This window comes from Elephas maximus, chromosome 27 (genome assembly GCF_024166365.1).
Source record: "Elephas maximus indicus isolate mEleMax1 chromosome 27, mEleMax1 primary haplotype, whole genome shotgun sequence".
Lineage (NCBI taxonomy): Eukaryota > Metazoa > Chordata > Mammalia > Proboscidea > Elephantidae > Elephas > Elephas maximus.
The window spans coordinates 17,257,623-17,278,452 of record NC_064845.1 but is presented as its reverse complement, the minus strand read 5'-3'; the positions used below and the strand labels follow the sequence as shown (position 1 = coordinate 17,278,452).

Sequence of the window (20,830 nt, the reverse complement as noted above, 5' to 3'; positions counted from 1 at the left end):
ACTGGAATACAAGGTTTAAAAGAGGAGAAACAGTTGAATTAATATAAATATATAAACTGTAGTTGGTTTAGGAATAGGCCTTAATAAGAAATTTGTGCTCCCTTTGAGCCATACAAAACCACCCAAAGGAAACTAGTTATAAGCAGAAGAAATAGACAGTCCAGCATCATTGTGGAAAATTTGAAACGGAAAGAATGAGATAGATTTGGTAAAAGACTGGATGTACATGATAAGATCTAAAATTCAAGGGTGATTCTTTACCTTCAGATTAGTCATTAGATAGAAATTCCAATGATGCACCCAAAACCCACTGCCGTCGCGTCGATTCCGACTCATAGCGACCCTATAGGACAGGGTAGAACTGCCCCATAGAGTTTCCAAGGAGCGCAAGGCAGATTTGAACTGCTGACCTCTTGGTTAGCAGCCGTAGCACTTAACCACTACACCATCGGGGTTTCCCCAATGATGCAGGCAATCAAAAAATAAAATAAAAGAGTTACATGTTTTAGAGAAGGTATCAAGAAAGATGACAGCGGGAGAAGACAGTACAGGGTTCAGTTTCAATATGGTGAGTTTATGGTGATTCGCATACACCAAAGGATCATGAAGATGGCACAAGACTAGACAACATTTTTGTCTTAGTCATCTAGTACTGCTATAACAGAGATACCAAACAAAATTGGATGGCTTTAACAAAAAGAAATTTATTCTCTCACAGTCTAGTAGGTCAGAAGTCCAAATTCAGGGTGTCAGCTCCAGGGAAAGAAAGGCTTTCTCTCTTTGTCTGGTCTGGAGGAAGGTCCTTGTCCTCAGTCTGCCCCTGGTCAAGGAGCTTCTCAGGCACAGGGACCTTGGGTCCAAAGGACGCGCTTTGCTCCTGGTACTGCTTTCTTGCTGGTATGAGGTCCCCAACTCTCTGCTTGCTTCCCTTTCCTTTTATGTCTTGAGACATAAAAGGTGGTACAGGCCACACCCCAGGGAAACTCCCATTACCTTGGATTAGGGATGTGACCTGTTAAGGATGTTACAATTTTACCCTAATCCTTTTAAAATAAAATTACACTCACAAAATGGAGGACCACCACAGAATACTGGAAATCATGGCCTAACCACATTGATACACACATTTTTGGGGGGACATAATTCAATCCATGACAATTTTGTTCCGTTATACATAAAGTCGCCATGAGTCGGAGCCATCTCAACAGCAATGAAAAACAACAAAGGTGACTTTGGGACATTGAATATGAAATGTCTAACAGGAAGCTTGGAAGTGCAGATGTAATTGCTTAAAAAGTGAAATGATTTCATGGTACTTTGTTTACATTTCCATTATAGCACTGTATCAGACAGTATATGCTAGGTTTTGCTGAGATAACAAAACTTCCAAATCTTACTGATTTAGAGAAACAAAGAATTACTTCTTGTTCATACAACCTGTTCAACTCAGGTTGTCAGGTGCTGTGATCCTGTCATCCTCACTCAGGCACAGAAAATGATACAATCTGTACTATCTGAAATACTGTTGGTCTCTGTGACAAGAAGATGGAAACTTAGCAAATTGAACACCAACTTTTTATTCTTCTGCCAGAAAGTGACACATCACTTCCATTCACATTTCATTGGCCAAAGCTAATAATATGACATTACCTAAGGAGCCCTGGTGGTGCACTGGTTAAGAGCTTGACTGCTAACCAAAAGGTCAGTAGTTCAAAAATACCAGCCACTCCTTGGAAGCCCTATGGGGTAGTTCTACTCTATCCTATAGGGTTTCTTTGAGTTAGAATTGACTCAATAGCAATGGGTTTGTTTGTCTGGTTGGTTGGTTTTAACTTTAGCGGGGTGGAAAAATGTATTTCTTCCAGATGATAGGAAGAAGGAGAATAAGAAATATTAGTAAACAGGTCTAATTACTGCAAGTATTTAATATGCTATATTTTAAATTGTCCATTTCCTCCTTTCCTAGTGAAACTGTTGAATCTTATGCCTACTGGCAGGATTTTAACCAGTGCAGTGCTGGGCACTCAATAAGCACTTGTTGAATGAATAACTGATGGGACAGTCAGCAGTGTTAAGTATTTCAGAACTTTCAAGAAGAAGTATTACTGAAAAGAGACCTTTGGATTTCACACTTTAAGGTCATGTGTAATGGTTGAAAGAGTGTCTCAGCTGTATGACAAATTGAAATGAGGAAGTGAAAACAAAGCACAGAGACTACCCTGTCCCAAAATCAGACAATGATTCCAAAGAGAGATTCAGGACAACAGCTTGGAGAAAGTTATTCTAGATAGAAAGGGAAGTACTGCAGGTCCAGAGGGCAGCTGCTGGGAGGACAGAGTGAAGTTTTGAGAGAGTGGAGGAGTAACTGATGAAATGTTTAGGAAGCACCTTAAGGAAGAGGGATCACAAAACAGTAGTGGACACTGAGGCAGCAATCCTTTAGAGATGAAAAGATATGAGTTAGGATGGTTGTATATAAAGCTGGTCTGGTAATGAAAGAAGGAGCCCTGGTGATGGTGCAGTGGTTAAAGCACTCGGCTGCTAACCAAAAAGTCAGTGGTTCCAACCCACCAGCCACTCCTTGGGAGAAAGATGTGACAGTCTACTCTTGTAAAGATTTACAGCCTTGGAAACTCAATGGAGCTGTTCTACTCTGACCTATAGGGTCACTATGAGTCGGAATTGACTCACCAGCAGTGGGTTTGGTAATGAAAGAAGGAAAATTTGGACATGTGCCTGCCCAAGGGTCCTTCTTTCATTTGAGAAGCAGAAATCAGATATGCTGAAAGTGAGACGCTTACGTACTGAGCAGAGATTTTGAAATAAAGGACAAAGTTTAGAACAGCCTTTCTAGGAAGGGAGCTACTGGGGATTAGGAGAATGAAGGAACAGAGGCCCAGTGGGACGGAAGTTTTAAATGGCAAAAAGCAAACATTCATTCCCGCAGTTACTGGAGTCATCTATATGACGTAGTGACTCAATGCCATCACCCAACAACCATCTGGTCCAGACCCAGTGCCCAGGAAATGCAGACAGCTGACCCCTTTCTGACATCGAACAGAAAGTGCAATGCTCTGATCCCTTCCCCAAAATAATCTAACACTGTGGCTGACCACTATGAGTTAATTATTGGGAACAAAATTATAATGTTTTTGTGAATGATATCTCTCAGGAGCCATTTTGAATCTACCAACATTGGGTGATGCTAGATAAAATTGTAAATCATACTAATCTCTTGTTTAAATGCACAGAAATAGTTAAACTCTGAAAAAACAACTTTGATATTGGAAGAAAATAGTCAGGTTTAAGAAGTGGAGCTAAATTTAGGAGCAAACTTATCTCAGTTTGAGATAACAATGGGACTGCCAATAGAAATAATAGGATATGATTTTCCTCAGAAAAAGTAAATCTCTCAGTAACAAGGAAACTAATTAAAAAGTATACCTAAACAAAAGATTTTATAATATTCATGTTGCTTGGTCGTGTAATAAACTTTTTTTAACCTAGGTTGTAAGAGAGATTCACATATATATATAAAGGCAACAGAATATTCAAAGAAAAGGTATTTTTAATGTATAGTTGAGTTTTTAAAAGTATTTGACTCACTTCTGAAACTTGAAAGGATGGCCAGAAAAAAAAGCTGACAGCAACATGGTACAGCTGAGGCTAAGATTACCCTGACTGATAAAGGCATAGCCACTTGACTAGCTTTAACAATACCGTCTTTGGGAATATTTCCAGTTCAGGTTCAAGTCTTACAACTTGTTTCATTTTCTGAAAAATCTTAGTAACTAATTAAGCAAGAGCTAAACAAACCTTTGCTAAACTACTGTAAGAGTATGATTCCTCTCTTTGAAACATATGCCTGATAATTTTAGACCAAATGGCTTTTATGATTTTCCACAAAAGCGTGCCAAGCCATTCTTAAAGTAAACTCTCAATGACTTCCAAACTATTTTAGTTTGCATACACACAATACACTCCCATACACACACAGCCATATTAATGGAATCGGTGCCACAATTCTAGTTCCCGACACTGTCAGCCTTGTAGTATTGCGCAGTGAGGTATCTTAAAGGACATACTTCATCGTGTTCTCCATACAAATTATGACAATCAACAAAGCTTCAATAATGTATTGCCATCATCATTTATGAGACTCCATTTATTGACACCTCAATAAGAGCCAACTTCTAAGATTCATTGTTGTTTATTTTAGTAACAACACTTTGGTATGCAATGGTAAGAACTCTTTCAAAATGGAACAAGTACCAATGTCCTTGCATGCCCTGCTCACTGTAGGGGGCATGAGAAGCACGGTGCGGTGGCATATGTTTCTCATCGTGTGTCCCTCTGTTCATCTCATGCTTTAACTGTTAGAAACAAAGAACAACACTTCATTTTTAATGTCCCAACTCTCCTTTAGTGGGAATTTATGAAATAGAAATGAATAATGGTGTATTCATTCCCATGAGGCTCTGATAATCAGGGTGATCACTCGGTTGGCACATCGCTGTTTCCTTCAAGTTATAAAAATTGAGAGCCTTCTAACATTATTTGATTATGCTGCCCCTCTAGAGAGCGCTTGCTATTATTACTTTAAACTTTTTATTATTCTGAAACATGCAATGTCGGATATTAAAATATTCTATTTGGTTTATAAGAATGAAGAAAAAAAAAACTGCAACAATAAAAAAAGAGTAGCTGCTGCGGCTGCTTATGTACAACCAAACACCTCATGGAATTCGGTTCCTTGGTTTGGAGGTTTAGGGTATGGTTTCACGGGACATCCCAGTTAATTGGCCTAATAATGTTTAGTGCTTCTGTTCTACGTCTTAGTATGTTGTGTAGTGCCTGGGATCTTTAAAGCTTGCAAGCAGCCATCCAAGGCACAAAAACTGGTCTCTATTCACCTGGTACAAGAGAAAGAAGGGGAGTCAGCTATAGGAGGAGGATACGGAATGGTGGCTAATTGCCTATATGAACGACTTCGTCCTTTGCCATGAGACAAGAAGAACTGGATGGTGCCTGGCTACGATTACTGAACATTTTGATTAAAGATTCCATAGAATAATACTGATCAAAAGGGAGGAAATGTAGAACAGAATTCCAAATTCTCATGGATTTCAAATTTTCTAGAGCCATGGAGGGTGGAGGAACCCCTGAAACTACTGCCCTGAGATAACCTTTAAACCTTAAACCAAACATATTCCCTGAAGTCATCTTACAATTTAACAATAGTTTAGCTTAACCAGTAAAAAAGGTCTGCCTTGAACATTTTGCTCTTTTAAGATCTATATCGGATCAAATTGACAACAGCAACACAAAAGATTAAATAGGAGCCTTAGGAGGCAGTGAGTTTATGCTAATGCGGGAGAACAACTCAGAAAAGGATGGCAAGAATGGATGCATGCCTCTAAGAGCATAATCAATGTCACTAAATTGTACACGTACAAACTCTTGAGCTGATGTATGTTTTGCTGTGTATATTCTCAGTAACAACAAAGTAATTTAGGAAAAAAAAAAACGGTAGCCTTTGGTGCTCAAAACAAAACTAGTGGGTGTCCCAACACAAAAACATTTGGTAAAATAGTTGAGTTGCCAGGTTTCGAATTATCAAAGGAGTGAAGTAAAAACAATTTCATTGAATAACACAGAATTTCCAAACTCAGCTAATGGACAAGATGATTCAGTGTTCTGATGTGGCAAGACAAAATAGAAAGCCAACAATGGCAAAAGCACAAAGAAGGCAGAGACTGGAAACTTTCAACACTGGGTATGGAAAGCAAGCAATCTGCTATAATTCAGAATGTAATAAGCAGCATTAATTTATATGAAGATGCTTTGTAGAGTACCAAATGAGTCTAATCAGTTTAGAAACTTATTAATGGTCCTGACAATTTTCCTTAAGGACCACATCAAGGTATAGAAAATAACTGCTAAAATCGCCTCAGCATTTGCATAAAATTAGTTTATCCGCACATCAAATCTGAGTGTGGTTATAAAGTCTATCTTGGAGTGCATTTTAGAGCAATTTTCAAATTAAAGTTTTATTAGTGCTCCCTTAATACTGTCATTTATTGATTGTTCTCATCTCCATTCCATTCATATTCTATAATTGTCTCCTGGTAAATCATTCCAATGCATGATAGCCTTAGCAGAAGCTCTTTCCCTGTATATGTGGAAAGAAAAAGAAACTATTCCAGACTGGAGAAAGAATATCAGGGCTTAAGTCTGACAAGGTTGACTTCATAATCCAAATTCACCATAAACAAGGTATTTGGTCTTAGAAAAATCACTTGACCTTTCCAAAAAAAAGAAAAAAAAAATGTGTGGCTAATGATAATACTCACAACCTAATTTGTGGGAAGAAATGCTAAATTGCACGTGTAATCTTTCATATACTCTGAAACACTATTTCCAAGTAATGTTTTAGTATGTGTGCTATTAGGAACAAATGAAAATAGTTTTGCTCTAAACAGAGATTTGATGTAGAAATTTGACTCCCATCGCCAGTAGTGGCGACCTTTTCCATTGGGAATATTACATGGTTTTCCTCAAATTTTCTTATGCATACTGAAAAGTCCTAATGAGGGAAACTTTTGCCTGTGTTAGCAGAGATCTTTTAAGAAAGGAAGACTTTCTCCTGGCTTTCCTCAATTTTCTGGGTGTTTCCTTTCCATCTTTTGAAAGTTTAAAATAAGATGACATGTTCTAATTTATCATCAAAAGAGAGAAAACATTTTCTACTTTGCTTCTACAGATAAACTTGCATTGATTATTTATTTATGAACAGTCAAAGAGGGATACATTGGCATTGGTCAAAGTTTATTATTAATAAATAATTAAGGATCATGCCACTGATTATTAAGGAATCTAAAAATCCAAAATTTTAACCAAAGTCTACAGGAATTGAAGAATGGTATTTTGGAAGAAATTTTGTGAAGTTCAAACTCTCCTTTATGAGGTGCTAAAATACTTTATTTACCTACTGGAAGCCATGGACTAATCAGAAACGAACTGCCCCTACTTTATTCAGGAGGGAGTAAATGACAAGGTGTATCAAAATCTGATTGAGAATTTCCTGAAAAACAAAAAAAAAATCTAAGTATCTTTAAATTCCAGTAGTATTCCAGCTCAATTTTCTACGACGTCTATGTCTAAACACAAAGAAGAATTTATTTGTTCAACAAATGTTTTAGGCACCCATTTTTTCCAAGACATATAGGTTCATGGCCAATGGCGGGTTGAACCCACCCAGTGGCACCTTGGAAGAAAGGCCAGGCGATCTGCATCTGTAAAGATTAGAGCCAAGAAAATTCTGTAGAGCAATTCTACCCTGACATACGTGCGGTCATCCTAAGTCGGAATCAGCCTGATGGCAATGGGTTTGGTTCTTTTGTTTTAAGACAGTAACAAGCATTGCAGGACGTAGAGAGATTACTAAAACACACCCTCTGCCCATCGGAGCTTACAGTCTAGAATACTGATGTTCAGAGAGACCTGGGAAGAACTGAATTATCAAGTGAAATCCAAATTAGTTCTCTGTACCCTATTACTTTTTTTTTTTTAAGATAAATCTGGACCTTGCTAACAGTTGCTCTCTCAGAGATGCCCTAGAATTCCTGGCAGATATCCCTCTTCTCAAGTTCCCCAAAGGGCCAAGCCTACCCCAGCTATTACTATTACAGGCCATAGTTCTGCTTTTAAAACCCATCACAAAGAACATCAGCACCTGGAATTTGTCAGGGTAGGTGGGCTCAAGCTCACTGCTATGCAACCATTGCCAAAAGCTTCATTAAAGGAAACAAAATGGATATAGCACTGTCAAAAGAATACCTACCCTTCCACCCTTCTAGAAGCTTTGAACTGTCTGAAGTTAAGTGACACCAGAAGGTGGCCCAGTAACTAAATTCCTCTGCACCATTGCAGGAAGATTCCTAAGAAAGTCTTTGCTATAGTAACAACACCATACACGTCACTGCACCATACACTTCCCTCTTTATGAAGTCTCATGGGAAAAATTCTCTCCAGTCTCAGTACTAGAAATGGCCTTTTTTTTTTTTTTTTTTTTTTTTCTTGAATGATACCGATCTCTTTGGGTCTGATGGATGTCCTGAAATTTTTATGGACCAAATCTGGGAAAACACTCCCTTAAAACATAGGCTCTAGCACGTCTTTATTTATCTTTCCCACTCTAAAGAAATTTATCTTCGTCAAAGACTTCTCAACCTTTCACTGTTTTTGAACTTCTCAAAAGTATAATTCACATACAGAACAATGCACAAATAATAAGTGAACAGTTTGATGAATTTTTGCAAAGTAAATAGAACCATGTAACCATCACCCAGATGAAGAAACAAAACATTTTCAGCACCGTGCTCCTCGTCCATGGGTAACCACAAACTGCTCATGGATTTGCTTACTCCTGAACTTTATGTAAAATACTATCATGCTTCCTGGACATTCTGGCTTCTGTTGTTCTACATTACATTTGTGAAATTATCCATATTTTAGTCTATATTATATTCACTCTCGTTCAATCTCTCTCTAATTTAGCAACCTTTTTACAAGGTTTTTAAGATATCTTAAGTCCATTATTAAAAAAGTGAAAGAATAAATTAGTAGTGTTTTTGTTGACTAAAATGGAAGCCCTGGTGGTGTAGTGGTTAAGAGTTCGGCTGCTAACTAAAAGGTCAGCAGTTCGAGTCCACCAGAGGCTCCTTGGAAACCTTATGGGGAAGTTCTACTCTGTCCTATAGGGTTGCTATGAGTTGGAATAGACTCGATGGCAATGGGTGTGTTTTTTTTTTTTTCAATAAAATAGGGAAGCTTGCTGTTGCAGTGGTTAAGTGCTCACCTGCTAACTGAAAGGTCAGTGGTTTAAACCCACCAGCCACTTAGCAGGAAACAGATGTGGCAGTCTGCTTGCCCAAAGATTACAGCTTAGAAACCCTACGGGCAGTTCTACTTTGTCTTATAAGGTTGCTATGAGTCGGAATCGATTTGATGGCAATGGGTTTGGTTTTACAACGTTCACTAAAATTAACTACCAATTCTTTTTTTTTCTTTTTAGAAAAAAAAAAAAGTTAAAACAAAAAAAAGAATTCCAAGAAAAAAAATCTTAACTTTCCAGTTAAACCAGAAGTCCAAAAAATCAAAACATCTCCTTAGTTGACATTTTGGGTTAATTACATTATGTTGTGATCACCTTCTATTTATTTTCTATTTTGCTGAATTTGCCCATTCTTTCATTCTTTAGTTGTTTTTATTGTAAAATATATGTATAACACAACACTTGCTGATTCAGCATTTTTCAGGAGTACAACTTAGTGATATCAATTACATTAATCACATTGTGCAACCACCTCCCATAATCACTACCACATTTCCCATTGATCCTTCATTTTTGTTTCAATGTCTACATAGTGCAGTCAGAACAGAGATCAAAAGTTGTCCCTTCCAGGCTGTGTATACATTCTTTGGCTCAGTTCCTTATCTGTAAAGTGGTTTTAATAATTATGCCTTGCTCCTACAATTCTGAGATTAAACATAAATAGCCAACTCTACTCAATAAAATTGCTCAGTAAATAGTAGTGGTTATCTACTGTAATTCTATTATTTACACACTAGACTTTACATTCACTGAGGGCAGGGTTTTCTTTTTCCTGTTAAGTTTAATTGATCCCCAGTGCTAACACTCTACAGGCACATAGTAATCATTTATCAAATATTTACTGAATGCATGATATTAAAGTGAAGTATAGAGGAAATGGATCCCTGGTGCACAGTAGTTAAGAGCTCAGCTGCTAACCCAAAGGTGAGTAGTTTGAATCCACCAGCCATTCCTTGGAAACACTTTGGGGCAGCTTTACTCCTATAGGGTTACTATGAGTCAGAATCAACTCCATGATAATGTTTTTTTTTTTTTTCTTCTTCTTCTTCTCATTAAACGCTAATATACAAACTGTTTAGTGATATTGGTTGCTATCCCCACAATGTGTCAACACTCTCCTCTTATCCACCCTAGGTTCCCTGTTTCCATTTGTCCAGTCTTCCTGTCCCCTCCTGCCTTCTCATCCTTGCCTTTGGACTAGTTTGCCCATTAGTCTTGTATACATGGCTAAACTATGAAGCAGGTCCTTCATGTGTGATATTGCTGGCCTTACAAACCTGTCTAATCTTTGGCTGAAGGGTGAACCTTAGAAGTGACTTCAGTACTGAGTTAAAAAGGTGTCCAGGGTTGTTGGTTTTTGTTTTGTTTTTGTTTGTATTTAATACAGGTAATAATCAATTTCCCTATGTTTTTTTATTCAAAATTTGTTCAAAATTGAACATAAGTCAATGAACTTTAACATATATATATTAATTTTCTGGCCCTTTCTGTCTGTATTTGCCACATTTTAGTCATCTTGGTTCTGCCATTTTTTAATACTTTCATACTTCTAGTACAGTCTGTCAGCTTGTTGTACTACGGGGGCTTGCGTGTTGTCGTGATGCTGGAAGATATGCCACCAGTATTCAAATACCAGTAGGGTGATCCATAGTGGACAGGTTTCAGCTGAACTTCCAGACTAAGACAGACTAGGAAGAACGGCCCGGTGGTCTACTTCTGAAAAGAATTAGCCAGTGAAATCTTATGAATAGCAGTGGAACATTGTCTGATACAATGCCAGAAGAAGAGCCTCTCAGGTTAGAAGGCATTCAAATACAACTGGGGAAGTGCCACCTCCTCAAAATAGAGTCAACCTTAATGACATGGGTGAAGTCAAGCTTTTGGGACCTTCATTTGCTGATGCACATGACGCAAAATGAGAAGAAACAGCTGCAAACATCCATTAATAATCGGCACATGGAATGTACGAAGTATGAATCTAGGAAAGTAGCAAATCGTCAAAAACAAAATGGAACCCATAAACATCACTATCTTAGGCATTAGTGAGCTGAAATGGGCTGGCATTAGCCATTTTGAATTGGACAATCATATAGTCTACTGTGCCAGGTGTCTTCATCATCTAGTGGTGCTAAAACAGAAATACCACAAGTGGATGGCTTTAACAAAGAGAAATCTTTTTTCTCACAGTATAGTAGGTTAGAAGTCCAAATTCAGGGTGCCAGCTCCAGGGGAAGGTTTTCTCTCTGTTGGCCTTTTCAACAATCTTCCCCAGGAATAGGAGCTTCTCCACACAGGGATCCCAGATTCAAAGGATGCCTTCTGCTCTTGGCACGGCTTTTTTGGTGGTATGAGGTTCCTCAACTCTCTGCTGGCCTTCCCTTTCTTTTTGATCTCTTGAGAGATAAAAGGTGGTGCAGGCCACACCCCAGGGAAGCTCCCTTTACATTGGATCAGGTATGTCACTTGGGTAAGAGTGGTGTTAAAATCTCGCTCTAATCCTCTTTAACATAAAATTACAATCTCAAAATGGAGGATGACCAGAGAATACTGGGAATCATGGCCTAACCAAGTTGACACATATTTTGAGAGGACACAATTAATTCCATGACACCAGGTATGACAACTTGAAGAGAAATGGCATTTCATTCATTATAAAAAAGAACATTTCAAGACTCAGCCTGAAGTGCAATGCTGTAAGTGATGGGATAATATACATGTGCCTACAAGGAAGGCCAGTTAATACAACTATTATTCAAACTTATGAAACAATCACTAAGGCCAAAGATGAAGAAACTGAAGATTTTTAACAGCATCTGCAGTCTGAAATTGATTGAACATGTAATCAGGATCACTGATAATTACTGGTGATTGGAATGCGAAAGTTGGAAACAAACAAGAAGGATTGGTAGTTGAAAAATATGGCCTTGGTGACAGAAATGATGCTAGAGATCACATGGCAGAATTTTGCAAAACCAACAACTTCTTCATTGCAAATACCTTTTTTCACCGACATAAATAGCATCTATGCACGTGGTCCTCCACAGATGGAATACACAGGAATCAAATAGACTACATCTGTGGGAAAAGACAATGCAAGAACATCATACATGAAGAAAGCAAGATGTCAATAAAAACACAGGAAAGAAAAAAAAAAAAGACCAAAATGGATGTCAGAAGAGACTCAAACCTGCTCTTAATTGTCAAATAGCTAAACAAATGGAAGAAACGAAGTAAAAGAGCTGAATAGAAGATTTCAAAGGGCGGCTTGAGAAGATAAAATATTATAATGACATGTACAAAGACCTGTAGATAGAAAACCTAAAGGGAAGAACACATTCAGTATTTCTCAAGCTGAAAGAAGCTAAGAAAAAATACAAGCCTCAAGCTGCAATACCGAAGGATTCTACAGGGAAAATACTAAACGACACAGGAAGCATCAAAAGAAGATGGAAGGAATACACAGAGTCAATATACCAAAAAGAATTGGGTCAACATTGAACCATTTTAGAAGGTAGCATATGATCAGGAACCAATGGTACTGAAGGAAGATGTCCAAGCCTCCCTGAAGGCAATGGTGGAAAACAAGCCTCCAGGAATTGACAGAAATACCAATTGAGATGCTTCAACAAACAGATGTGGCACTGAAAGTGCTCACTCGGCTAAGCCAAGAAATTTGGAAGACAGCTACCTGGCCAGCTGACTGGAAGAGGTCCGTATTTATGCCTACTCCCAAGGAATGTAACACAACCAAATGTGGAAATTATCAAACAGGTGGGGGGGTTTTATCATTAATACCACGTGCAAGCACAATTTCGCTGAAGATCATTCAAAAATGGCTGCAGCAGTGTATTGACATGAAACTGCCAGAAATTCAAGCTGGATTCAGAAGAGGACGTGGAACCTGGGAAATCTTTGCTGATTTCAGGTGGATCCTGGCTGAAAGCAGAGAATACCAGAAAGGTGTTTACCTGTGTTTTATTGACTATGCAAAGGTATTCGCCTGTGTGGATCATAATAAATTATGCATAACATTGCAAAGGATGGGAATTCCAGAACACTTAATTGTGCCCATAAGGAACCTGTACATAGATCAAGAGTCAGTCATTCAAACAAAACAAGGGGATACTGCATGGTTTAAAGTCAGGAAACGTGTTCATTGGGGTTGTATCCTTTCACTACGCCTATTCAATCTGTATGCTGAGCAAATAATCTGAGAGGTTGGACTCTATGAAGAAGAACAGGACATCAGGATTGGAGGAAGACTTATTAACAACCTATATTATGCAGATGACACAACCTTGCTTGCTGAAAGTGAAGAGAACTTGAAGCACTTACTGACAAAGATCAAAGACCACAGCCTTCAGTATAGATCACATCTCAACATAAATAAAACAAATATTCTCCCAACTGAACCAGTAAGCAACACCATGATAAACAGAGAAAAGATTGAAGTTGTCAAGAATTTCATTTTACTTGGATTCACAATCAACACCCACGGAAGCAGCAGTCAAGAAACCAAACAATGCATTGCATTGGGCAAATGTGCTGCAGAAGACCTCTTTAAAGAGTTCAATAGCAAAGATGTCACCTTGAAGACTAAGGTTCACCTGACCCAAGCCATGGTGTTTTCAATTGCCTCATATGTATGTGAAAGCTGGATGATGAATCAGGAAGACCGAAGAAGAACTGAGGGCTTTGAATTTGTGGTATTGGTGAAGAATATTGAACATACCATGAACTGCCAAAAGAGCAAACAAATCCATCTTGGAAGAAGTACAACCAGAATGCTCCTTTGAAGTATGGTGAGTCTACGTCTCATATATTTTGGACATGTTATTAGGAGGGATCAGTCCCTGGAGAAGGACTTCATGCTTGGTAAAGGGTCAGCAAAAATGAGGAAGACCCTCAACGAGATGGATCGACACAATGGCTGCGAAAATAGGCTCAAGCATAGGAACCATTATGAGGATGGCACAGGACTGGGTAGTGTTTCATTCTGTTGTACAAAGGGTCACTATGAGCCAGAACTGAATTGACAGCACCTAACAACAACAACAGTACAAGATAATGATGATGATGAGTATGGTAGGCAGAATAAAGTTCCCCGCTCAAAGATATCAGGTACTAATCTCTGGAACCTGTAAATGTTACCTTATTTGGAATAAAGATCTTTGCATATGTGATGAAATTAAAAATCCAGAGATGGGGAAAGTAATCTGGATCGTGCAGGTGGGCCCTAAATACAATCACAAATATTCCTGTAGAAGAGAGGAAGTGGGTGATTTGACACACAGAAACTTAGGTGATGCAAAGACGGAGGCAGAGATTGGCATGATGCGGCCACAAGCCAAGGAATGCCAACAGACACCAGAATCTGGCAGAGACAAGGAACAGATTAAATCCTCCCCTAGAGCCTCCAAAGGGGGCACAGCTCTGATTTTGGACTCTCAGCCTCCAGAATTGTGAGAGAATAAAGTTTTGTTGTTTTAAGCCACTAAATTTGTGGTGATTTCTTACAGCAGCCACAAGAAATTAATACATGATGACGATGATTAAAATAGTTAACATCTACGACATATTCACAATGTACTAGACACTGTTCAAAGCACTTTACAAGTATCACCTTATTTAGTCTTCAATCAGGTAGGTTATTCATTATCACAATTGTAGTTGAAGACACTGAGCCAAAGGGAAGTGCAATAAATTGACTCAATTTTCAGTTTGTAAGCAATGGATTAAGAATTCAATTCCAGGCATTCTGGCTCTCAAGACCACACTCTTAATTGCTATACCATGTGAACTATTTTGCATCTATGACATTAGTGTAAAAATTGACTATGAAGGTAAAATTTATAACCACCTAAGAGCTCAATACATGTAAACCTTTATTACTTAAATTCCAGGTGATCTGCATAGCTTTGGTAAACTGTGAGTAACACCCAGAAGTTACACTCAGTTAAATGCAGCTTGAAAATCTAGATTTTCAGGATGCTTTCTGGAGCCTCATGGGTCATTCACGTGTTTGAGAAGTAACTTAAAGATACTCTGAAACCATTTCAATAATTTTTATGTAATTTCAGTTGAGGGTAAAGGGAACGAGGGATGGCTAGAGAAATAAAGGAGATAGAAATCTCTAATAATCTCTAATAACATATTGTAAAAAGATGACAGTAAAAAACTCTTCAGCAATAAAAATGAAACACATGGCAAGGTCATGAAGAAACTAAACAAAGAACATCTGATACGACAGACTCAGGACAGGCCTCAAATTGAGTTCTGTGGCACTGTAATCATGTTTTTCTTCTCCTGGGGGCAGGCAGGTCTCATGAGTAATGTTTTTAAGCAAGGTGTGTGTTCTTTCCTAGAAGCTGGTTTACATAACTACACAGAAAGGGAGTAAAAACTCTCCTTTACTGCAAACCCCTCACTTAAAACACCTGTTTACAAATGCTACACTCTTGCTTGTTTTGATGGATAAAATTTCATAAATAGATTAGGGAGAAATTTGTCCCTTGGCAAGAAATTAAATGTACAGTTGGATGACAATAGCCAAAGTAATTAAATGATCTAAAGGTCCCTGTTCCATTCTGTAACTCTGCTGTATTATTTTCTACCGATTCTTCTATGGGATAGGAATATGGTACTCTGAGATCCACCCCACATCTAGCAAAATGTTAGAAGTGATAAGGAATTATACGGATAAAATTGAACTCACATTTACAAAGGGATAAGGGCTGTGTGAAGACTTTGATACAGTTCTGCCTCTTGGTGTCCTTCAACTTCTCTGTCATTGCAAATTAAAGGGGGGGAAATGGATGGGTTATTTCAGAAAGGGGAGATGTCACTTATTTGGACAGGCCCAGGTGACCTAAATAAATACGTTTGTAATGTACTGAAATTTTAAAAAAATGACCTCTACTGTGTTATCCGCTTGTTCAAAAGATAAATTAATGAACTCTGGTGGTGCAGTGGCTGAACAGCTTGGCTGCCAATCAAAAGGTCAGCAGTTCAAATCCACCAGCCACTCCTTGGAAATCCTACAGGGCAGTCCTACTGTCCTATAGGGTCACTGAGAGTTGGAATCGACTCAACGGTAAGGGGTTTTAACAGATTCTACTCTATATAACCTGATCAAAGTTTTCTAAGTGGCTATTTAACCATTTGCTTGATTTTTAACCTACAGCCTTTATTTTATTCAAACTCTTACTTTACAGCCTTTTATGTAATCGATCCTCATATAATCGATAAGTACCATTTATCTTGAATTCCAAGCTCTTGAACCATACAACATTACAAATCCTTCTCCAATATGACTCAGACATTTACAGAGTTTAAATCACCTTTCAGAAATATGGATGCCCAAATCAACAAACAACGTCAAATGAAACATTAATCCTGTTGTGAAAATATACAGCTTATAGATCTGCGAAACACAGGAGAAAATAGATTCATGTGATTGTAAAGTTAGCCCATTTACAAACCTCCACTGTCAAAGTTATCTTACACTTTGACAATTCAAGTCCAAAATTAGTTTCAATACTATATTACCCATCTCAGGTTAAATATGTTAGCCATTATAACAACCTCATCTACTGCCAAAAAATAAACAAAACCTCTAGGCAAGTTATTACTACACTATTCTTATGCCTCTATTAGGCCCTTACTTGTTCAGAAATGTACTGTTTCCAGTAGCTAAAATGTGATTTTTTTTAAAGACTTCAACTCTATAGAGAGACAAAATAAAAAAATTATGTTTAATGAAATGCTAAGTTACTTATAGACTACACAATTTAACCCTAAAACAAAAGAGAAAAAACAGCAATGACCATTAGCCTACTGGGGCATAGAAATATAAGATACCATGCAAGTACAATGCAACATAGTAAAATAACCTTAGCTCCTCAGAAGATTCCCTACTTTCCAAAGCTTCACACATTTAGGATATTAATTGCAGTAGCGTCCCAATGGAATTTTACAGCTTTTATTTGATAGTGCCATTCATGTGCAGGCAAATTAGGTCTGTGACATAAAATGTATGTCATAAAATTTCAGAACAAGCATAATTACCATTGATGAAGAAATATGACAAATGCATCTAGCTATTCTTGCTCCTAATTTTCAAATCTCAAAATCTATAGGTAGGCACTGACAATTTATTGGAAGAACTCATGGGTGATAGGTTTATGGAGCTGGAGAGTATAAGAAAATAATGAAAGAAGTGTACTCAGCTACCTGGATACACTTTGCAGCACGAAAAGCAACATCTTAATTAAATATCAGATAAAAATAAACCCCAAATTAAACATGAATCCCTTTAACTGCAGTTGGTATTGTAGAAGGAACACTATTTTTCTTTAATTGCAAACATCTTTCGGTACTGAACTTTTGATGCACCTAGTAAATAGCAAATCACAGCAGGGGGAGTAACTGTTTTGAAAACACTGTTGAAAATAAAAAGGAAAATTTAAAATAAGCTACTAGAATCTCCTAAGAGAAATTCAACATCCCAGTAGTAACTGAACATTAATTATAGACTGGCTGAAATATGAAAGTGTCCACGTAGACCTCAGGGTAGCTCTGTAGAGTTATACGAATGTTGGATCAGTGCCCGACGAGCTGGATGTTATAAATCACACATCACTGAGACAAGGGCTATAACACAGCAATGTTGATTTATGATAAAAGGCTCAAGGAATGGTGTCAAGGTGAACACCAAGCCCTCAGCTTTTAAACCTCTAGAGCTGACAGGCCAAATTATACGAATGTCACACAATTTTCATAGGATTTTAAGCCTCAAGGTCTACATTGCTGTTACATTAAACATTTGAAACTGGTATGAATCTACCAGTCAATGATATTACCATCACCAGACAAATTGCTCGTGCAATTTAGAGTTTAGAGAATTCCAGGTCTCTACTTTTCAAATGGAAACCCTGGTAGCATAGTGGTTAAGAGCTACGGCTGCTGACCAAAAGGTCAGCAGTTCAAATCTACCAGGCACTCCTTGGAAGCCATATGGGGCAGTTCTACTCTGTCTTATAGGGTCGCTATGAGTCGGAATCGACTGGACGGCAACGGGACTTTTCAAATGAAGCTCAAAGGAGTAGTATAGTAGTTAATGGAGCTAACATCAGAGTCCAGCAGTCTTGGGTTCTAAACCACTAACTCTAGGACTTTTCCCAACTTAACAACTCGAAGGCTCTATTTCATTACCCACAAAACGAGGGTGATAAAGATACTACATTCTTGGGGTGATGTATTTACACAGGCTGCAAAACCCTTAGTATAGTGTTTGATATACAAGGAAGTAAAACAGATGTTGACGTTGTTGTTGTTAAATGATCCCAAAGCTCCTTCTGCCACTCTTTCATAGAGAAAAAATAGTCCAAAGTCCTAAACTTTGCTTAGGTCTCTTTCTTCTACCACTGATACCTTCCAAGCCTTCGTTTACTTAAATTCAAGATGATATGTAAACTCAAGATGTTTGCCCGTTCCCTCAGTCTAGACTTTAGTTCCGTGAATAATGTGCTCAAGTAAATTTCTCGGGGACATCTGGAAGGAAATGTGAAGAATTTGCAGCAAACCCCAGACACGCTGTGCTGCATCAATCTACATAATTTGAAATGACCCATATTTGCCTTTCATGCTTAGAGACCAGAGTATAGCGACTGAATTACTCAGCACAAGCCAGTGAGTCGCATAGAAAACTCAGAGCCAGGTACGCCGCTTTAGTGAGTTTTAGAAAACGTGGTAAACCATCATAGACACCTGAAAAGCACGTTTAACCAACCAACTACCAAATAGCTTAGCAGAGCGGAGAGAATTTTCCCCTTCACATCCCCAGAAAGCACCTCATGAAAGTCAGAGAAAAGCACCAGTTCCAGGGTCCTTAGTTACAACTCCAAACTGCAGGCTGCTCTTCACAGTCAGTTCGAGGTTCCAAAATTTGCAGACGCTCAAATGCCTGGAAACGTCTCATCACTCATTTGAATTTACAAACCAGCCCAGGCTAAAGCAGACTGTATAAATACAGTCTCCAGAAACAGGAGAGGAGGACAAGTCTGAATTGCAAGGGGGGCCGATCCGGAACTGGACATGTTACATGGGTCGACACCATATTGGGGCGGCAGGTGTCCTCTGACCCCAATTTGCAGCCATAATATAACTTCTCAGAAGACCCAGTAAGTTAAACGGTCCACAGACCGTGCGCTTTCTCTGATAACCAAGTGTCCCTGGGGCAAAAGAGGCACTAGATGTCCAGGAAGGCGATCAGATTAGGGGCACTGGTCTTCCCTTGTCCACCCTAATTGTCAAGGCTGCCTATAACTCAGCTTCTTACCCGCCCCTCAAATTGCATGCATCCCGAAGAGAGAATTAAAAAAAGGAAGAAAAGATAAAGAACAGACACCCATGAAGCTGGTCCGTTATTCTTCCATATCCCAACAACTTCGCCAGCTTTCCCGGGGAGGAAGCGCGCCTCGCACACACCCAAGAGGCGACAGTCAATAGGGCGTCCATCCCCGGTGCCCAGCCCTCGACTCCGGCCAAAGCTAGCTTGACCCTGCTGCCCCCTTTCTTTGGTCCTCCACAGCGCACGGTGACCACGGATCCTCACGCTCCGCGCTCTCCACTCCGACCCTCGAGCCCGCACATCTTCTCTTTGGCACCGAGCAGAAGAGGCAGGGAGCCGGACCGGTGGCGCGGGGAACCGGGTCAGGGGGGTCCCGGGTCAGGAAGATGCAAAACGGCCATTCCGCGAGCCCCAGCCCCGCGCTCCGCGCATCCCTAAGGGGTGCGACCCCAACCCCACGTCCAGTGCCCCGGCCAACTCCGCCGCCAGAGCCAAGACACCTCTTTTGCGCTCAACTTACCGTCGCCGGGCTGAGCTTTCGGCGCCCTCAGGAGCTTTTCTCTTCTTCCTTCCACTGAGCTCTTCATCCTCTTGCTGGTGGCCGCCCTGCGCCCTGGCCCTGGCATCTGGGAGGAGCGGCCTCCCGGGCTGTCTGTCCCCGGGGGCGCACGGCTGCCCACCCGCAGCTTCGGCGACGGTGGTCGCGGAGAGGTGTGCGCGGCAGCTGCAGAGAATGGTCCCGGTGAGGCCGCGCGTGCTGTCCCTGGGCGCGGGCTGGCGGTGGCCGTCAGCGCGCCTCTGTCTCCGCCGCGCCGCCTGCGCTAGGCACGCGTCCGGAGCCCGCGCCAGCTTCCAGGTGTACCCGGTTGGGGAGAGGTGCAAGCCGGAGCGGAGGAGGGGCCGGCCGCAGCGCCGGGGTAGAGAGCGAGGGATCAGACAGAAAAACGAAGAGAGGAGACTAGGGCGAGGAACTAGCTTTAAGGGAGTGAGCGGGTCGTGGGTGTTAAAGCAAACCGGAGGAGGAGAAATGCATCCAGAAACTAGATACTGGAAAAGAGCTTGAGTGAGATGCTTCGCGTAGGCTCAGAAAAGGAGCTTTCCCTTTGTGTTTATAGCCTTTAACTTGCTGGTTTTGGACATGGCAGTCCTTATATTCAGAGTATGGGCACAGTTATCTGACACTCCTCCATCCCCCCCTCCTTTTTTTTTTTTTTTTTTTAAGAGCTAACCTCAACAGCCTCAGACAGAAGATAGAGATCTGTTGAAGCTGCTGCAAAGGTAAAGAGAAGTCCCACCTCCAAAAGCCTTAATTGCGCTCCCCTCTTGAGGGACCCAGGCCCTGGGAGTGAAAAGATACTCTCTTTTGCCCTATTTTAGGACTTCGAGGAAGTGTTTCTCAAACTTGACTGTACATAGGAATCACCTTGGAATCTTGTTAAAACCAGGGCTTCCAAACAGGTTCCAACCCCTGCTGAGAATCTGCATTTCTAACAAGGTCCCTGTCAATGCTAACACTGCTGGTTAGGGACCAGTTCTGAGAACCACCAGTACCGCAGTGGGTCTCAAAATTGATTATACATAAG

The 20,830-nt window shown here is 39.9% G+C and overlaps 1 protein-coding gene across 3 annotated transcripts in view; it reads right to left on the bottom strand.

Annotated features, from left to right (window-relative positions):
• The window catches only part of ZNF385D (zinc finger protein 385D), a 999,751-nt gene extending 979,475 nt beyond the window's left edge, over positions 1-20,276 (bottom strand). Inside the window, exon 1 of one of the 3 annotated variants that reach the window (XM_049870885.1) lies at positions 19,768-20,276. In XM_049870885.1, coding sequence (XP_049726842.1) covers positions 19,768-19,873 — 106 coding nt within the window. In that variant the 5' untranslated portion in view covers positions 19,874-20,276. The remainder of the gene's footprint in view (positions 1-19,767) is intronic. The other 2 variants (XM_049870886.1, XM_049870887.1) reach the window with 2 other exon arrangements.
• Between the last annotated feature and the right edge of the window lie 554 nt (positions 20,277-20,830).